This window comes from Argiope bruennichi, chromosome 3, assembly GCF_947563725.1.
Source record: "Argiope bruennichi chromosome 3, qqArgBrue1.1, whole genome shotgun sequence".
Taxonomy (NCBI): Eukaryota; Metazoa; Arthropoda; class Arachnida; order Araneae; family Araneidae; genus Argiope; species Argiope bruennichi.
In genome coordinates, this window is record NC_079153.1 from 56,414,720 (window position 1) to 56,437,176 (window position 22,457).

General features: G+C 29.4%; 1 protein-coding gene across 1 annotated transcript in view; it reads right to left on the reverse strand.

Moving 5' to 3' along the window:
* LOC129964151 (nose resistant to fluoxetine protein 6-like) overlaps positions 1-17,022 on the reverse strand; it is a 58,325-nt gene extending 41,303 nt beyond the window's left edge. Inside the window, exons 1-2 of the mRNA XM_056078860.1 lie at positions 16,635-17,022; positions 4,518-4,777 (exon numbers count right to left, since the gene is read on the reverse strand). Coding sequence (XP_055934835.1) covers positions 4,518-4,777; positions 16,635-16,935 — 561 coding nt within the window. The 5' untranslated portion in view covers positions 16,936-17,022. The remainder of the gene's footprint in view (positions 1-4,517; positions 4,778-16,634) is intronic.
* Positions 17,023-22,457: the final 5,435 nt, after the last annotated feature.

A 22,457-nucleotide genomic window follows, 5' to 3' on the forward strand; every position in this document is an offset into this window, starting at 1 on the left:
GTGTTTTAGATAGAAATTCTTAAATGCTTAAATGTTATTGTATTTTAAATTTATTTTAAATTTTATTAGACTATCAATAGAAAATTATTATGCTCATTTAAATTTGGATGCCTGAAAGTCGAAGCCTCTCTTATAATCCTTATACACAAAAGTATTTTACTTTTTCCATTATTGAATATTTTTGTAAGTTAGCAATAAAATTTCATTATTACAAATCTTTAAAGAAAAGAAGATTTATGATGTTATTTACAGCGAAGAGTCGCAGCATTTATAAACTGACACATCTTAATAAATACAGTTTTTCGTTTAATCGTTTTTCGTTACATTTTCTTGTTCTTTTTAATTATTTCAATTTCGGTATTCTTTATTATTCTGTTTGAAAGTAAAGATAAAAGCTAAGAATTCAGAATAATTGCTCTATAATATATATATATATATATATATATATATATATATATATATATATATAGAGAGAGAGAGAGAGAGAGAGAGAGAGAGAGAATATATATATATATATATAAGTAACAATGAAGGTCAAGATTTTGAAAATCCAGTTCCAAAACAATTTCGTAGGTGTGTTGAAAACTCGGTTCCAAACACATGCCATTAAAATGAAAACAACAAGACGAAAGAGAAGAAAAAGAAACTATTTAATTCTCTGATTTAAGAGACCAAGTTATTGAAAAAAAATTACTTTGATATAATAATTATCTTTAACTTTTATACTTTCTTGTGCATTAAATTCATTGATGGTCGAATGATGGGCTAAAAATGTAAGTCCAGAAATGCATATCCTACTTTTATTTTTCCTTATGCGAAGTACTCACAGACACACACAAAAAAAATTTAAATCGTCAAAAAATTCGACTCCGAGATTTTGCTGATTCACCAAGTTTTAGACACCTCTTAGAACAAATTTCTGGAATCATATCTGCCTGTCGCTCTGCTTGCCTGATTAGGAGCATGATAACTCAATGATGTTTTGAACTAGACAGATGAAATATGGTATATATGCACTTAACACTCTTTTTTTTATATATTTTCATCATATTTTCAACTAAATCCATGCTTAAAAAGATAAAAAGACTGTCTGTCCTTTTTGTCCGAATACATTGAACTCTGTTATTAGAAAAAGGCAAGAGTTAGAAACATAAAATTTGGTGCATACGTTTTTAGCTCCTAAAATATGGTTACTTACAAATTTCAAATCAAATCTATCATAGATTTAACCGTCTGTCGGTTTGTTCTTTTTCATGAATGTAAATGCAATAAATGGCTTAAAGAGATAAAATTTGTCCTCTGGTATTGTGACTAGAATTGTAGTTTCATATTAAATACTGGTTTCAATCCACCAAAAAAAAGCGTCCAAAATACATATTTGATTTTGGAATATTTGTATATTTTACCGAATGCGAAGGATTAATATCCTAAACCCGTTCGTACGCCTATGTTAAATTAAAATATTAGATTCAATTCAAATATTTAGATTTCTTAACTATCGTTCGTCAGTTCTATTCAAGGCATTCGGAGCTTTACTCGAGGTCCACAATTTAATGTAGGGTGAGAGGGATACCACTTTTAGTATGGGAGAAACTTTTGAGGAAGCCCCCCCCCCCGCACTGCTTAGATGAAAAAATTTCCATGATATAATATTTGTAATTATAAATTTGACATTGGAAATATTTATAACCTCAAAACTTATGAAAACAATCTTATAAATCTTTTTACAGAATATAGGGAACGTATGTAAGTCCTTCATGTTAACATATGAAATTAATTATTACATAATTAACCTCTTATCCCACATGCAGCTTTTGATGAATGTTACTGTTAGTAAGCATATTATGATCTATATAAAAATAATTTTTTCTTCTAAAATTATTTTTAATCTATATAAAAATAATTTTTGTTTCAACTTGAATCTAATTTGAAATATATATTCTTATGCACGAATTATTTAATTAAATGTATCTAAATTAAACAAAAAATTCAAGTGATTTTTAAAAGCAAAAGAAAGCTTCCAAGAAGCTGATAATTTTAGACAATGTTATTGAGGTATTTATCATTTACATGACATCCATTTATAATCCGATGATGTAAATTTCTGGCATGATATTTCAAACTCCAATCACATATTTTCAGTTTTCCCTTACCTTTCTTGTACCAGAACACTATACATAGAATTATATAACTGAACTATTAACTCTCTGAATATCGCAGATAGAAAAAAATAAAAATGGGACACAATATTGGTATAATATAGGGCAAAAATTTGCTAAACGATAAAACATTATTAAAAATTGTTAAAAGAAATAAAATGAGTTTAATATTCATCGTTCTTTATAAAAATCTAAATGTTTTAAAAATTATTATCCAAAATCGTAATGTAACGTAAGACTAAATTAAGGATTTTTCATGGTTGATGAAGGATTTTTATTTGAATATATCAATTTCTTTTAATAAGGCAATAAATATGATGACCTTCTGAAAATCCAAACTATAAACTGCCTTGAAAACTTTAAAAAAATTAAAAGCACTTTTTAAAGAATATGAATAAAATCCACTAAGCAAGTATCGTATAGTTCCAGCAAAATTCATTATATTATTGTATATCTCGATTCTAAGATTAATTAATCGAAATCTGTCAATTACCAAACGATTCAAAGAACACTTTAGACGGGGTTTTTTTCTTTGCTTTCGTAATGTAATGTGATTTAATGATGCAATTGAATGTGTTCTACTGCATTTAATGATGCAATGCAACATACTGTTGATAAAGGCCATTTTTACAGATCAACTTTCACTGCTAACTTACAGCAGCGTTTTTTATAACTTTCGTCTAATAATTGTTCCAAAAACGTCAGATTTGTGCAAGTTCCTTGAAGGAAATTGTTAAGAAACATTGCTTAACGTTAAAACGATTATATGCAATTGAACGAACAGCATTTAATATGCAATGGATTGATTCAGATGATTTCTGATAATACTTGAGGAAGATTCATAAATTTGTTGTAGAAGTCACTATTGTTCCTTTTTTTCATAAAATCCAGACACTTATAGATCATCCATCCAGATATCAAGACACTTATAAAAACATATATCTTATTTAGTCAAAATGTATTTTTCATTATTCATTTATTTTTTTGTTTCAGATAAAGAACCTGAATTTTCCCTACGCCATTTTTTACAAAACATATTTATAATTTCGAAAAAATAATTTTTACATGTCCTAGGGATTTCTAAATATTTTATTTTTTCGAGAATGGGGGAAAATAATCACTATTTCTTTAGGACCGATTATTAGTGTGACGATATAAATTTATTAAGGACTTTTCAGATTACCCTAGCTATAGTTATATGCCGAGCTAGATAGGAAATTCAATATTTTTTATTCTGTATTCAATATTTCTGAAGTTTATCTCTTCTATTTTTTAAATTTTACTATCCTAATTAATTTACTATAATAAATGTTTTAGTTTATTTATTCTGCTTATATTAATTTAACTATTTTGTTTTTATAGATCTTTAATTATTCAAATGGGGTCTGTTTTTTTTCCTTTATGTACTTTGTCCTGCAATGTAATAATATTGATTTCTATGACAGAATTTTCAAGAATGCTAATGCAAATGCTTATGAAGATCAATGCAAATGCTAATGAAGATCAATGCAAATGCTAATGAAGATCAATGCAAAATGTTAATTTTGGAATGATTATAACTCTTTTAATGAAATTTGTATAATAGAAAGTTTCAATAGCTAAATAAGGAGAATTTTATCAGCCAAATTGTTTTAAATTGAAATTTCATGTTATAAATTCAAAATTGCTTTTCAGCATTCACGATTTTTAGTTACTCCCTTAATTGTTCTGGACTAGCAAAACTTCTCCTTATAAATTACATTCTTAGTTTATTCTTTTGGAGCTGCATATAGTCATTGCATTTATTTAAAATATATCCAGATATAAGCAGAATTAAAGTAATCTTCACGTAAATAGATGAAGTCCAATTTAAATTCGATCAAAGTTAGATCCCTTTGTTTTCCATTAAAAATTATGTGTTTGATTCTAAATAACTTTCTATAAAGCCAAGAGTTTATGTTTAAGTATTGCCAGGTTTCTAATTATTGCACACAAACCAATCAAAAAAAGTACTGAATGATTCCTAAGGAAAATGATATTGTGTGATCCATGTATTTCGACATAATTAATTCTATTGAATGTATTTTTAAGCAAAGCATTTCCTATCTGAATAATTAAGAAATGTTAAACTCGCGGTTAGTCCAAATTAAACTTTTTTTATTTAGTAAAAATGGAATCTCCAAAGAAATCATTTTATTATATTTGCTAAACTTAAGGATTTTTCCTGTAATTTTTGCCTTTAACTGATGGAAAACAATAATACGATCAATTAAGAGGCTTATCTTGTGTATATGAATTGCATACATAGCTTGCATATAAATTGATGATATTATATTTTATCAATTATATAAATAAATACCAAAATATTTATCTCCTTACCGTTTTGCTGTTAGCCAATTCCGAATTACTTCTGTTTCCAATTTGATAATCCATTGCTGCTTTTTTAATGGCTTTTGGCAGTTCTATTTCCACCACACAATACTGCCCATGAAAGGCAATTTGTTTCTCAGTGTAGGGTGGAACAGGAGTTGGTCTCATTCTTCGTGGTACCACAATATCCAGACATTCATCAAAGTCACCCATGGCCGTTGCAGTCCCTTCCAGGAGGCCAGCAGATGGCTTTCCCAGAGCGTCCAGCACTATTGAGAAAGAAATGAGGATTTTAAGAAAATAGTATGCTGAAAAATATTAAATACATTATTTCTCATTTTCCACTGCAATTTGGCGAGAATTCAGAACTTCTCATCATTAAGAGGCTGCCTTCAGAACTAGGTTGGTTGTGAGTTTTAATGGTATAAGAGTCAATCTTCTCTGAATTTTACCAGACGTATGGTTAAAAAAATTGGAAATTATGGATAAGAAAATCATTGTAACAAAGGATATTTTTAAAAAATTACATTGAAAAATTGAATTCTACTCGATAAAAAAGTGAAAAATGTTATGAGAAAAAAAAATAAAACTAAATATATCTATAAAAGCCAATGACCCTTAAAAACTGAAAAATATTTCCATGGGGAGGTGCTCAAATTAAGTTTCACATTTTTAGCGATGAAGATTTAAAGAAACGAATAAGTAAATTATTAAAATTTGACCACTCAAACAATATATGATTGACACTAAAAACATTATTGCAAATAGGACATGGAAGTGTCCTTTCCCCGAATAAGAAATGTTTGTGAGGTCAGCTTTACATCAAGTCCTCGCAAAGGCGAAGTTGGCTACAAATTTATTGAAGGTTTAAAGGCATGCAGCTTGTTATTGATTCTTTGATTCCACGAATTCTTACCATAATTCATGTACAAAACTATCGAAGGATCTCCTGACATCATAATAAGCTAGAGGGTGCTGTAGAAGCAAGAAAGCATTTCTAACAACTTTGTCTGCCAATTCATTGCCGAACATTCCGATATGGCTGGGAACCCAACAAATTAGGATATAAGTAGGAGATTTCTAGTTCCAAAATTGACTGCACTTTAAAACACAGCCTGTTTTACGTTAATTCTGATTTCGAGAATCAAACAACTTCTCTCTGGCGTAGTGTAGAAGTTTGGGAGAAGTTGTCGTATTAGTCATTTGATGACAACTCAAAATTGCATGCTACATTCCAAAATAGCTTTCATGGTGCCATTAAATGTGGTATTACAATAACTAACTGGGAAGAGAGAGATAATTAATTTCTATAGTATTAATATTCCAGTATCATGCATGCTACTATGATTACCTGTAACAATAAAAAGGGTAACAGCATCTTAAATACTACATTTAATTTCATTTTGGATTATAATTGTTCTGTCAATTCAAAAATTTAATAGAATGAATTTATGACATCCAATATGAGCAATGAGAGCATTTCATAGGGTGAAATGTAACAAACTTTTATTTTATAGTATTACGAAGTCCGATATAGTTTATTTATTAATATCATAAAGATTAGCATTATTATCCTAGTTAGACGTATTCAAGATGAATTTTTATTACGAGTTTGAATTTTCGCCAAGTTGCAAAATAACTTTTACTGAAATAAAATGAATTGAAGAAAATTTTATTAAAAATTCTACTTGTTGTAATGAGTTTCGTTAAATATAGAATTTTATGTCATTTTCGGGCGGATTTTAAAATCTGATTTCCCTAAAATGTAAAATTATAATGTTTAAACGTCATTTTAAATTCATGAATTTCTATTGAAAAAAAGAGCAAAAAATGAGCTGAATCATGCTATTAAAAAATAGGAGCACAGCGAAAAAATTATTTAACCTTGCTGTGCAGTCTTGTATTCACGTGTTCTTGTGCTCACGTGAGTTTTATCGACCAAAAAAGAAAATTGTAAGTTTCGAGGTATTTGATCTGAGGAAATAATTTAACTTCTCTGTAAATGGTACTTCAGGTCGAGAAATAAGAATTATATTGTATTAGAAATTACGGAGAGAAGATAAAAAAATAAGCATAATGCAAATAACTTCCTTTTAAATTATTAAATAAGCAACACAAAAACTATTCAGATAAAATCTAAGTATGAAAATTTCCATGCAAATAAAAGGAAGAAGGATATGTAAATGAAGAAATCACTATTCTCACGTGTCGATATTCTTTAAATTCAAGATCAGTGTCAAAAAAAATTGTATAATATAGAATAAACTCTGTAATTGCAGAAAGTAGTTACTTTCTTTTGTTCAGAGTTTTCCTTCTGTCAAAAAAATTCATTTTATTACCTTCCGTTTGTTACCTATTGTCCGATTTTTGAAACATCACAGGACAAAACTGAAACAATAAAAGAATTGAACTTTTTATGTAATCTAATCGTGAAACTATTTTTGGAAATCAAGTAGAATTACTAGAGTTAAATAACGATTAGTATGCTAAGGAATCATCATATGCAATCATTATACATTATACATTCAAAACTAAAGTGCGCAGGTATGTAAAAAAATCTAATTTTCATTTAAGACAATAAAATAAATGATAAGTTCGCCTGTCGTTTTTATGAGTTTTAGCAATTGGCAATATAAAAAAAGTTAAATGCGCATGGTTTTTTTAACAATGGAATAAAGACACGCGACCACTTTCTAAAACGTTTTTTTTTTTTTTTTTTTCCATTTCCAAATGCTAAGAAAGTTTTAAGATACCTAGAGGATAATAAGAAAGAAGAAGAACTCAGTAGTTGTATTATCCATAAAAAATAATTTTTTTAACTGACCTATGTTTTTAAATGCTGATTTAAAAAAAATAAACAAATCATTTTGAAGATTTCAACACACAAAAGGTTTTATTAAATCTCTTATTATTATAAATTGTAGAATTTGTGTTTTTTTTCTTCAGTGTTTAAATTAAATTCGTTTTGAATTCTTTCATTTTTTTATTTTGGGAAGTGTTCGACAATACACCCTAGCAAGACTTTTCAATTTTTCGCTTTTCTTTTTTGAAACAATTCAACTTGTGTCCTTTTAGGCAAAGTTATAAAGACAGATGTTTTCCCTCAAACTATAATTTGTAACGATTGAAGTTCAAATGATATTTGTCCCATTTTCTTTATTTTCTAGGTATTAATAACGTAAAATGTATTTAATAAATTCGAGAACAAAAATGAAGTAATATTATCATTTTATGGGATTAGCCTTGTTTCGTATTTAATAATGTCGTTTAAATCAATCAAATATAGTAATCATCAAAATATTCGAATTCAAGGTTTTTACGAATTTCTACATTTTAGACATCCCTTCGAAAAATACATTTTTGGAAAATGCCCATCTCTGTATCTGTCTGTGACAAAGATAACTAAAAACTGCTTTGAGTTGGATAGATAAATTTGGTGCACAGTATTTATATCAAATTTGTACAGTTCTACCAAATTTTGAGCAAAATCCGTTCGAAGGAAGTTGGTCTGACCGTTTGTTCGAATATATGTTCACATGATAACTACTAAACGAAGAGACTTAGATATACAAAATTCGGTACACATATTTAACATCTATAGTGTCAACAGATATCAAATTTGGGACCAAATCTAGTGAAAGTTTGATCACCTGTTGATCTGTACTTTCTTTAACATGTAAACGCGGTGACTCAAAACCGCAATGATTTAAATGTATCAAATTTGGTATGGAATTTTGTGACTGCAAGTGTAGGTTTGTGTCAAATTTTTATTTCAATCATCTGAGAAAAATGGGCTTAAAACATTAAATCGATATCAACCGCATACCAAAGACAAATCGCCAAAACACTAGCCAAGGATTCAGTAAAAATTGTTAAATTCACGCCAAAGGTATTATTATTTTAGCTATTATATGCTAATTCCATGCCAAAATTTGTCTGGGATAACCCTTTTATCAGAGAGTATACGAGAAAGTTTTGAGTAAACTATTTTTGTAGTGTTTTTTTAAAATTTTTATTTATTTGTTTATTTTATTTTATTTTATTTATTTATTTTTTATTATTATTTATTTATTTTTGCTTTTGCAAAGGGACTCATTTGCAAAGGGACTCAAAGGGAATTTGCAAAGGGACTCATACTACTAACTTTAACTCGTCCATACAATTGATACCATATAATGATGAAGATGTCGTGTTCGCGTTACCACGGAAAGGGATGCAGTAGCTTCTGAGGGTAAAGACCCCTGAGCACCCGAGGGCAGCTGACTTCTAGCTCATATGAAGATGAAACTTACACATTCGCTTGCACACCCCCTTTTTACAGGGGGCACATTTACACACTTCATAGATAGAACACAGATGAAGAACAACCATGCCCGAACCGGAATTCGAACCCAGAACGCCCAGTTGCGTTACCTTTATGCAAGGACGCCGGTATACCATATTTTTAACATCCATAGTATAGACGCCTAGAAAATTTTCAGCCAAATCCATTGAAGGGTTGATCATCTGTTGATCCGTACTTTCATTAATATGTAAATGCGGTCACTCAAGAAACGCAATGATTTAAATATATCAAATTTGGTATGGAATTTTGTTACTACAAGTGTAGGTTTGTGTCAATTTTTTTCAATCGGTTTGAAAAATGCGTCTAAAGCTTAAAATCGATTTTCGGATTCTATCAACTGCATGTCAGGAATTAACCCCCCCCCCCCCAAGAAAAAAAAACTCGCCAAGGATCACATGATAGATTCAGTAAAAGTGCTAAATTCAAACCAAAGATATCATTGTATTAGCTATTGTATGCTAATATCATGCAAGGCATTTTCTGGGGTAACACCTTTATTAGAGTGCACGAGAAAATCTTGTGGAGACCACTCTAACTGATAGACGGATCACATGACAGATTCAGTAAAAATGTTAAATTCAAACCAAAGGTATATTGTATTAGCTATTGTATTTTAATTTCATGCAAGGCAATTTCTGGGGTAACACCTTTATTAGAGTGTACGAGAAAATGTTGTGGAGAAAACTCTAACTGCTAGGTTTTTTTTTTCTTTTGAAAAAGCAGCAAAGTGACTCACACTACAATAACAGATCATTCACTGATGGATACAATAACCGTCCATATAACTGATTACCCATCTTTTTAATATTAATCATTCCGTATATGTGATAGTACATCTAATAGAAATTGACCGATCATAGAAGCAATTTCATTAGTAATCATTGCAAAGGCATGCTTTAATCATTAATGACGGTTAAGGGCAAGTTGGCCTACTTAACTGTGGATTTTCCAAACTATAATAACATGCATTGCATATTTTATTAACATAAGTACGTCGCTTATTAATATTTCTCTAACGCAAATCTTATGCATTTTTTTCACACCATCAAGTGTTCCACCCGTTTTTAGTATCTATGTGGTAAATTCTAGATCCGTTACGAAAGAGTTCGATATAAAAAAAAGTGACGGCTACTTCAAGAAAACGTTTCAAAGCCATGCACTCCTTCCAACAAGAGAGAAATTAATTTATCTTCATTTTTCTGAAAGAAAGACATTTGAAGTATCCTACGTAGTAAGTAGTTCGTTTGAATAGCGAGAATAGCTAGTTGTTCCTCATTTAGAAAACCGATCACGCCAGAAGGTTGTAACTACTCATTCAAATTCCCCTTAATGTTTTTTTTTTTTTTTTTTTTTTTTTGTATCTTGCTTTATTTTTCATATCAGAGTTTGATACCGCTCGGGGCATTTACCTTGTGGAAATTAGTAAAATTTCAACCTTGAGAGGGGAAAAAAAGCGTGGTTTCCTACCTTGACCGTACTGAATCAGGAAACTTTAATGTGAGCGCGCGCTTGTAGAAAGTTTGGAAGGAAGATTCAGGAAACTGAAGTTGAATTACCGAAAGAAAAGGGAAATTAAACCTGGCATGCAAATGCGGTTTGGAATTAAAATTTTTTTTATGGTTCTTGTAGCGAAACACGGAAGTGGAATTTAGCCTTTGTGGTACTTTCAAGGATTGATGTTTTATTGCAGTTTTAAAGCATAAGCGCATTAAAAAATGGCAAAACATTGATTGTAGTGTTGTTAATTTTCCAATTTTGATTGAGATTTAACTTTCGCGTGTATTGTTTGTCTTTCATTATATTTTAAATGTTGTTATTTTTTCATTAATTTTTTTTTTGTATAAAATGTAATTTCAATTTTATATAAAAAAAACTTATTCCAAGAAAATTATTTTGAATATTATTTTGAAAATAATTTGTACCTTACATATTTAATTCATTCTAAAATAAGGACTTAATAATACCTACAGAAATAGCGAAGGCATGAATAGAAAAAAATTGAAAGGGCTAGATTAACTTCGAATTAGCCATATATATATATATTTTTGATTCATAAGGAATAAAATCTTGAAATTTTTATTCATTAAAAATTCATGATTTATTGAAGATAATTTAATGAACACGGATAGGAAAAGGGTTAAAAAAGCGGTCCTAAATGTTCAACTATATTTTTGATTATAAAAGTAAAATTAATATTAAATTTTATATTCGATTCAAATTTTAAAATTTTAATTTCAATTTTAAATCTTATTTTAATTTTAAGTTACTTATATTGGATATCAAAATGCCGTCATATGACATCTTTTCTATTTAAATTCTGAATCTTTTTATATGACTGCAGATAAATAAGAAAGGAATTATGCTCTGGAAAATTGCCTTGACTTTTCTAGAACTATATATATATGTATTCAGTTATAAAATAAAAAAAAATTCATGAAATAATCTATTTTTTTAATTAAATACAGCAAAAAGAGTATGCGAAATCCTGTAAACATTTTTGTGCCGAAAAATATGACAGATGCAATGATTAGCTAATACAAAAATTAATATAGTAACTATAAATAAGTTATCTTTTTTTTTAATAGAAGGATGAGGGGAAGGAAATCAAGCTCAAATTATTTAAAGAGTTTGGTAGGTTGAATCTTTCCCTTACAGGATAAGAAAAACAGTTGACCAGACAATTCCTCTATTTTCAAACTCTGTCAATTCGCTAACATTCTTGTCCCAAACCATAGGCTTTGCCTTTATCAACAAATAGAAGCTCCATAAATTGGAAAATATTTAGTGATGTGTTCAAATCTATTAAATGGCCACAAGATTCTTTCAAGCTATTAAATTCATTTGGAGAATACAATTTTATATTCTAAAGAATGAATAATGATGTATAACTATTTTTTCATCATTTGTCATTAAAAACATCTAACCGCTTTCGATAATCAGCCTTAATCCACCATATTAATAGCATATCAAACAATTTTGATGAATTGTATTCTGTCCCACCAAACAAAAATACTATTTTAAATTAAAATATTTTACTTATACAATAAACACAGAGAATTTTGATTGTTTGGCTGTGCAGAGAAGTGCAGAAATTAACTGATATATAAAATAAGTGAAATCAGTCCAGTTGTTAAGGCTGAAGTTTGCGTTATGGTTTTAATCAGTGATATCTCTCGAAAGTGGAGAGCGGAGGGGGACAGACAACTACTGATAGCGCATATAATGGTCATTAGCAGTCAAATGATATAATTTTTTTAAAAAATTAGGAAGGTGATTGAGATTGACAGACTCTGTCAGCATTCTTTCCCATAGAGAGTATACAGTGAATTAGTATTTGTGAAATTTACTCGAAAATGGGTGGGGCTGGGAGACAGGCGATCATTGTTGACATATCTAGGAATCATTGTTGACATATCTAGGAATCATTGTTGACATATCTAGGGATTATGACCTTTCAAGTGAAATAAAAATTCGACCGGCTGGAGAAATATTTTTCCCCATTTATTTTAAATATATAAATGACAATCAGAATATTATTTCACTTTGAAATATTAGTCATCAAAACGCGTAAAATAGATGACCATATTATAGCACAGGAAGTTCTTTGAACTTTAATGTGCAGAATTTAAAATGTCAAATCATTAAATTTTAAAACTTTCTCAGCTGTGATTGTCTTTTAATTCCATCATTTAATGCTCTTTCGCCTTCAATTATTTTATAAAACAGTATTATTTCATTCCCATTCAATCAAAACAAAATTCAAAGATTTTATACAATAGAATCGATGGAACTTCGAGAATTTCCTCTAATTTCTTCTAGAAGCCTAAGGCACTTTCATCTCACGTGCGTCATCGCATTTCAAATAACGCGGTTGAGAAATAGTTTTTTTTTCAGTAGTTCATTATTTGCCAGAAACGTATAGATAAAAATGTGGGTCAGTAACCCTCTATTTTTAAACTGGTTCTCTATAGTAAGAAAATGGTTGAAAAAAGAGCCTTTAAATTGTGTCTAAGTGTAGGAAAAGGTACATGCAGATTATATTGAAAAGTTGTTAAAAATTCATAATTCTTATAATATAATTCAAACATTAAGATCATCACATTTTTCTGTTTTTTTTTTTCTTCCACATTTGCCGTAAAAAAAATGCAGCAATTTTTTTTTGCAGTGATAATTTTTAGAATATCTGATTCTTTCAATAAATAAACTTTTTTATCTAAATTATAAATTGTTATTCTAATGGAAAATATTCTGATTTAATTTTGGCGACTGCGAAATAATAATTTTTTAAAACACGAAACACGTTTTACTTTTTTCTCGTAACATGGATTCTTTTACGCCTAAAAAATGAATCATTGTATTAACTCAAAAAAAAAGTTTGCATTTCTGAAAAAAAAAATGTTTTTCTTAAATAATAAGCAAATAATGCTGATAAAAGGGACATGAAGGGTCAATATTTTTGGCGAAAATCAGACTCCTCACAGAAAAAAATTCCCGGTTTGAATCCTTCCTGAATATGACCCTAGAGAAAGTCTTCAGGCTGGATTCATCATTTCTTCTACTGTATATCATTCAATGAATCTTTTATTAGTTTGGTTCAGGAAATATTTATTTTTAACTGAATTACATAATGTTTGCTTTTGGATTGATAGTTTCTTAATGCTGATAATTCTAATTCTTTGAAAAGTTTATGCATTCGAATTTTAGAAATCGTTTGCTAGTTTCAGATGATAAACTGCAATTTATATACTTATTATGAATTTCTATGTATACGATATGTATACATAGTATACGATAAATATACTAAGCTAACATTCTTATAGAAGTTTTAGTCTTAAGAAATGAATTTGAAAATAATATTGATCAAGAGAATGGAATAGAACTTTGCAGATTTAAAATTTTATGCAGAAATTTCCGTTGGTAATCGATAGTAAAGAGATTAATATTCCTTCTGAGAATATTGCTTTCGTTTTTAGTTTGGGGTCACTTTTTATTACTTTGCAATATAATAATTTACTTTGTTTCTCACTACAGTTACCGTTATATTATCTTGTTTTTTCAATGGAAATGACAATTTTCTTACAAAGGGAAATAGCAAATTTAGTTAATTATTGTATTATGTATTAGCGTGTAGAGTAGCGTCTTTATATAGTTATAAGGTAAAGGTCTTTGTATAGTTACAGAAAGAACAAGGAAGAAATATGCTTGCCACACGCAACGCTGTATAATGAATTATGAAACAAATGGATTTCAAACGGAGATCTTTTGTAACAAATGGGGTAAATGTACTTCTAAACAATGAAAAAAAAAAGGAAGATATTCTTTCATATCATAAACCTAAAAAAACCTTTCTAGATTAATTGTATAACTTCCCTTCTTATTTATAATATGGTTAAAATATATTATAAATAAAAAGTTATAATTATGGTTGGTTAAATAGAATTGTTACAATGATATTTTATAAAACTGCTGGGAATTCAACCGTTTGATATCAGAGTATTGCAGTGGAAATGGTGATGAATAAAAAGTCTCCAAAGATTGGGTCCGACAAAAAGAAAGATTTAATTTAAATACAATTTATTACGAGGAAATAGAATTGAACACATGATGAACTATTTACAGATATGACGGGGAAAACTTATAAAAACATAAACGGCCATTACAGGACCTGAGACCAATACCGAACCAAAACATCTTAATTACATAACGACACGTATTTATCTCATGTCTTAATTCTAAAGATTTTATATTAGCTACAGTTGCTAGGTTACATAAATATCAGATGCGATACCGATTAAATAGTTAAATGTTTAATGTCACGTGAAGTGATTTATTCATATCAATAACGCACAAAAGCAGGTTCAAAATCCATTGCATCATTTTTTCAATAAAGTACGGGAGATAAAATAATTTGGAATTTATAACCTTAATGCCGAAATTTCCTGACAAGAATGATATATTACTTTTGATTCTATGTAAAGAAATTGCAATATTGCTGATTATAAATGAATTAAAAACAAAACTATAAGATCGATATGCTAACAACGGACATATTTCAATTAATATTCATATATATCTTCATTTTGCCTAAGTTCAAGTTATTGAAATCATATTTCTGATTAAATTTAAATCAAACTAAGCGCAATCAACGTTGAAACCTACAGAAGGACAGAAATTGGGTGTGTGGAATCGCCTGAAAATCTTGTTTGGTTTAAATGAAAGGGCGTCACTACAATGGAGCTTTTTGAACAAACAAGTTTTTTTTTTTATTTAAAAATAATAGATAAACTTTGTTTGGAAGAAGGCTAAGTTAACTGTTGCATGCCAGCTATGAAAATAAAACTTTTGTTATTAAAATATTGATCAAAGGCAAAACTATATTTTTTAGAAAATTCTCTAATCGCATGCAGCAGGCCATCTCACCAATTTTAGTTTAAAGTTCAGATAATACTTGATTTATTCAACAGAATTTGTCATTCTCCTTTCATATAGCTAAATCTTCTTCCTTTCTTTCGATTTTCTATATTATATGATCTATACTGGTATTTCCATGAAGAATAAAAAAAAAAAGTTTTGATCTCAAGTGCCTTAAATCAACAGTCTTAAAATTCTTTTACATGCAGTACTGCCCTTAAATCTTTCAGGGGTTTGGAATTTGAATTCCAATTAGTTAAAATATAGAACCAAACTAATTTCGGCATTTTGTCTAAAAGCTACATCACATCTTTTAATTCCATTAATGCAACTACTACATTTAAAAGAATAAACTCAGAAGGTTCACTAAATAAAATTGTAAAAGAAAGGCTCTTCTAAATAAATATTTTAACTTTACAAGGGAACCCTATAACAATAAGTTGATCTTCATGGAAGATGAAAGTTTGTCTAAGGTATATGACTACGTTTGGGATGAATTTTTTGAAAAACATTCGAAAATAGTTATATTTTTAAACATTTACATAAAAAAAATATTGAAAAATATCTATGAAACCAAAATATATAAATTAAGTTGCAAAGGTTTTTTAAAAATTGGAAAAAGGGGCTTTTTTTGACTAAAAATAGGTATAAAGCAAAAATCTAGGTTAGAGGTTTAACAAATGATTTGCTTAAACTTATTTAGATAGCTGAAGAAATATAATACCTAATTACTGAACTAAAAAGTAAGCTATATTTCTATACATTTATTCAATATTAGAGTTTCATTGATGAAGAACATGAAATTTAAATTTTTTTCACATTATGAATTCCTAAAACAACTATAAAATATTTTTAAATGATTAGATTAATTATTCTGCAGTTCAAGAACTACAGAATTTACTGAAAAATTACAAACAAAATATGAACAAAAATATGTGTTACATTTTAATTTATGAGTTTTAATTCTACAGTAATCTATATTTGAGAATATAGCATTTGAAGATGCAAAATAGCATTAAAATGTATGTAAATGGGAATACAAAAATCAGTATAACTTAACAAAAGCATATAAAATATCAGCATAACTTCCACTTAGAAACAAAATTCTAATGGTTTTATAAAGAAACAAGTTCAAACATTAAGAATATTAAATTTTAAAAATTTCATAATTGCGCAAAAAAAAGCGTTTTTTTAGTGTAGTTTCCTTCCTTAACAGAATAGCTGAAATTTACATATTTTAAGCTACTTTTCAAACTGTTAAATGGAAATTTTCATGAAATGAAAGAATATTGTAGTTGGGCACAAAATGATTCAAACAAAAATAACTGATAAATATTATTGAATGCAGAAAGGAAGATGTTTCTACTCACTTTTTACGGCCCAGTCTCTAATATCCATCACACCTTTCACTAGCATTAGAAGTCCTTGTAGACAATTCCTACTTAGCCGGGTTTCAGTTACAATTGTCATCAGGTAAGGGAGAGCAAGCTTAAACCCAGAATTTACAAGTTTTTTTAGCCTTTTTTCGGCCTCGGCCAAAGATTCGATTCGATCATCTTTATCTACAGCTTCAATTTTTTTAGTAGCCACCGCTCCATCAGAACATTCAAGCATCAACAAGATGCAGCAAAGCGCCCCAAGCGCAAGAGACAGAATCCTCATGCTCTTCATCCTGCCCTGAAGATGAACATCAGATCAATGAGCCACCATGGTAAAAGAGTGGACATTTCAATTTCAGGGGGACCTTGAAAAAGCTCAGAGTAACTTGCGTCAATTCCGGAATCCAATACGATAAGCGTAATAATATGTGAGGAAGGTAGGGGGGGGGGGAGAGATTCGTCCAGTCTGCTTTGCTGTGCTAACCGGTATACCTTGAACATAACACATCATACGCTCTGAGAGGAAAACAATTACAGAAATTCATTTATCGCGATAAAAGGTGAAAGTATTTTAGGGGAAAAGATGTTAGTTTCTTTGTTTGTGTTCGTTTTCCGCCGTTTATGTAGGGTTTTTTTTCTTTGAGGTAATTATTTTTATTTATATTCAAATAGCGTTATCTCTCTAATATTCTTGTACTGGGATTCCTCATGGAACATTAAACTAATGGATTAAATGTGGTTTTTGTCGTGTGTCTAAATAAAAAAAAGCCATTTAATTGGATGTTATCAAATACTGAAGATTTGATCTAAATGATATCTTGACGTCAAAGTTCGAATTAAACGTATTGTGTATTTTTAAATACGTTTAAACACGTGCTGATTTTAGGAAGAATTTGCTGTGTGAACATATAAAATCGTTATTTATTTCTAAACAAAGTTTAGGAATTTATTAACTTTCTATATTTATGCTTTGCATACCCAAATATATTTGGATTTTACAAGCATATTTTATAACTTTAAATGAGCAATTCTTGTATATACAAATTTATTTCGTGTATCTCGAAAACGGTTCTAACGATTTGGAACAAATTTTATATTTAGATAAAGTTATGCTTTTTAAGTTTATCTATATTGGTGTCTTTCCAGAAAAACTTCAATTTTACACAACAAAAAATACAATTTTTTTAATTAAACATTGACATGATCGCCATAAGCATATCAGTGATGGAACAGTGGTTAGGGTTTCGGACTCCCGTGAATTTTTTTTTCATGTTCGATCTTGCTTGTGCAATTCATTTAGATTTCTCTCATAACTTTAAAAAAGCCATGGGATAAGGTCTTAGAAAAAAAAATTCTTCAGAGCGAAGCTTGATTTCTCATGCACTTTCAATAAACAATAATCAATCTCCAACAAATTAATGTCCCATCTAACTTTGTTACAAAAATTAATTAAAACATGAAATTGAACATCTGTATCTGTTATGTCTTCTGAAGAGGGCACCAAGTGTAGGTGGATGAAATGTCGCTTAATAAGTAAGCGGGTTCTCTCTTCCTTGTGGAGTATAGTAATAGTGCTATGTTCTTCATTCCTCCTATAGAAGCGAGTGGTATAATGGCCAATATTTGATAATTTGTAACTGCTCCTTATTATTCCCTTATTATCAGAGGGCAATTCAGACGATTAGTCAGCACAGTCAAGTGACAGGGCTGGGTGATTTCATTTGAAATGAATTATTGCTGTTTTGAGTTTTGGGATTCTGATGTGACAAGGCTAAGCTCAATAATTCTAATTTATATTCATTCGTACAAAAATTATATACATTTCTATGATTACAAATATTTAAAATGCTATATTAAATAAACTTTTAGTAAAGAACATGTGAAAAATTAATTATCTCTTAATATTTGTAGCATTTGTAGCTGGTTATTAAGTAAAAAAAGTAAATTAAAAAGAAACAATAAATATTAATTAACTCAAATTTTTTTAAATATATTTTGAGTAATATTTTGCCCATATGGGCATGAAAAATAAAATTGCACTTAATTTGGAGTCTGAAGGCTTTATATAGAGAATGATATGAAACTATCTTCATACATCTGTTGCTGTTTCTAATGGCACTTGTCCTAGATAAGCAAACTGACTTTAAAAAGTACTTGTGGTTTAAGCCAAGGATACGTCTCTTGTTTCTACAGTAGCGCCATCTAGGATCAAGAGAACTATTTAGCTACACATACGTCACAACCTTTTTACGGGGCGGACTTCATTCATGCATTTCATTCACTGAACCACAGATCGTTATTCAGACCTGAATCAGAGAACGATCACCCCTGATCCAGTGCCCCCAGTGGCATTACTCTCGACATGGAGGACTTTGTGACCACGATAGATTTATACGTGAGTCAGTCACCCCACACGTGGGGAGTCTTCGGCCGGATGGGTTCGAACGCGAAACCCAAATGACGTGAACCCAACGTCCTACCAACCAGGCTACTCCGGCCTTCTACGTGCATCTAAACAGGCAAAGAGTCATGCGTCTCTTAAAAGGATGTTCAAGGGATACAGATACTGCAAATGTAATGTTTAGAGAGTAATTATCGGTGAAAACATGGGACAGCTTAATAAAACAAATGCTTGTGAAACTTGTTTGTTGATCGTTTTAATTCCGTCTGAGCAACAATTCATAACCAGACTTAAGAATATAAATTACTGTAATTAGTCACATCACAATCCATTTAATAATAAATTGCGTAAATATCAAAATGGACGTGCTTATAAGAAGTCGTTTTTCAAGTTTCAAAAATAGAATTATCATGGCGTATATTTCCTGATATGTGAAAAAGAAAGCTTTTCCATTTATGGTGGTTTGACTTGCAGCAATTGCAATTCTTTGTTTATCTTCAGCAAACACAATTTTTACGTTCTCATATAAGAAATAAAAAAGAAAGAAAAAAGAGTATAGAAATAAGCAAAAAACAAATTAGTCTTGAGATTTTGATGTATTTCTACATTACAAACTACTTTATTCCGAAAAATTCAATTCAGAATTATATCTATCTGTCTGTGAATACAAAACTCAAAAATACTTTGAACTAGAATGATAAAACTTGGTGTGTGGTCTTTATATTTGTCGCTATTTTTTTCAAATTTTGGTCCAAATCTTTTATAGAAAATATGTATGAACGTTACAACTACAAAACATAAAGCGGTGGCCGAGTAAAATTTGTGCGCAGTTTTGACACCTAAGAATGGAGATCTGTATGTACTTTTGAACAAAATTCATTCAAAATTTGGTCGTTCTGTTGATCTTTATATTTGAGCAAATATAAAAGCATTAATACAATAAAGCTAAGGCTTATATTAATGAAATTTGGCACGAGACTTTGTTAATAAAATTATGCTTCTGTATCAAATTATGGTTTCAATTAATTGAAAGAAAGGAATCGAAACAAATGCTCGTTTTTTTCACTAAATAATAACCTCAAAACGCTCTTGCGCAAAACTGTCTACATGAGAGTTTGAAAAAGAGAGCAGTGCTCAAGTTCCAATTGTGCTGGTATACTTCCGCCTTGTCCACATCTCTGATTCTGAGAGTAATAGAAATCCGACCACTCATAATTTTCAAGGACCTGCCGAGATCCCCAGTTTTCATACGGGGTTAGGGGGTTGGAAAGGATAATACTTTTATTATGAAGTATTTGAAAACCTTTTAATTTTTTGGAGATCCACTTTTGCTGATTTATGTCAAATGAGCTACAATAAAAAATAACACTGAATAAAATGCTCACATATCAAAGATGGACTTTAAAAATTTTATCAGTAAAACTTTTTTTAAAATAAAATGGCCACATTGAAATCTAAAACTGCAAAATTTTGGTTTTTAAATTAAGAAAAAAAAACCTATTTCCGTACGGAAAAAAAAATTGTATATTCTTAGAAAAACGTCAGAGAAAAAAAAGTTGGCAGTTGTTTTCATTTATTAGGTTTCGCAAGATTTTGTTATGCTAAAAAAATCTGTAATTGCCTAGTTAATGCATGCGAAAAGAATTATAAACAATTGTTTGTCAATATTGAAGCAAACTTTTTAAAAGGTAAATAAGTAAGGTCAACAATTTAAATTTTTTCCTAAATTAACTAATTTATTTATTTTTTAAGAAATGCATCCGACAAATTCTTGGGTAATTTGATTGCTCAAAAATTCAAATTAGCTGCATATTTCTGCTGAAAATTCCGAGCTACCAGTTTTTGCTCAAATGTATTGCAACTAATCCTATGATGATTCAGCGAAAGGTATGAATTGAATGATTCATAAAATTCAAATTAGTTGAAAAAAAAGAGAAATAGTTTTTATTTTTCTTTTCAGGTTATATTATATTTATATAACACTTCTCATTTTATACAAATTTTTGATGAAAATAAAATAAAACATTTTTTTTTTTTTTGGAAAAAAAATGTTTCCTGTAATAAAAATTCATAATTCACTACATCAAGTAAACTAATGAAATAGGAACCAATTCAATAATAATTCACATTTTTCCAAAGAATTCCCATAGAATTTTTTAAAGATATTTCAAGATTTGTGCAGACAAAATTTTAATGCAAGAATAAATTTGCGTCACACACACACACACACACACTCAATAAGTATATTTAAGTGAGAATCTGCTAATAACTCGTAAATTGTAAGAAATTAAAAATGAACCTCTGAATTAACAAATAAGAACAATTTAAAATATAAGTGCAAATATTTTCCACGTAATAATATTTGTTATTTGAAATAATTAATCTATCTAAATCATTAAAAATCTTCTAATAGGAAAAAAAAGCATCATAAAGGCCAATACATCTCGTATTTAAGATTAAGCCCTAACAATATCCAATTCGAATACGCAATTAGCAGCATGGAATCTGGTTAAAGTTGTTTAAACTGTTTGTTTAATCATTTGGCTTTTTAAATCTCTTGAACTACACGTATTCGAGCCTTGTCTCTCACAAGGGCAATTCTAAACTAAAGAAAAAAGGCTTGTCAATTGATTTCATTTCCTCCTAGAGCGATTTATTTTCACAAAAAAACTTTTACTCGCTCTTTCAAAATGATTGATAAATACCATTATTTAAATCATTTTTTTCAAGTTCTTTCAATCTTGTATCATGAACGTAATCATGTTGGGGAGTCAGCATAAAAAGTTATTGCTTTTCCATCTTGTCGTTACTTAAAGAAACGCTTAATCTTAACTGAGATACAATTGCCTTAAAAGTGTGATTGAATGAACATTACTGCAATTGGAAAAATATAGTCCTAACAGCCATGACTTCTCCCTTAAAAATTAGGCTCCATCATTGAAATGAAAGTTACTTGAACCAAAAACATTACTACATCTGACAGGAAGCAAGAATCTGCAATATAATTGGTGACTCCTCATCTTCACCGGACCTAGGTAGCCTGGAGGTAATGTCTTAGTTCCGAAACTCCAAGGTTTTATATTCCACAGGAGAACGGTGTTATAAGCGGGTCTGGTGCACGTTAAATCCCGTCGAAGTCATGCTTCCTCCTGCTGGTGTGGTATGGAAGTTTGGAGAGGAGTATGCCAGGTCAGGTGTAATCCTCGTCATCGGGCCATGGTTCAAAATTACGAGGTCGATTCCAAAATAACCCTAGTGTTGCTTTAAAATGGGACGTTTATATGACTGAACTAAACTGAACTTCCCATCTCCAGACGAAAATGTTTAATCCTAAGCAAAGAACTTTTTAATTAATTTTTTTTACTATATTGACTATCATCTATTTTAACATTTAATGAAATGAATTTTTTCTG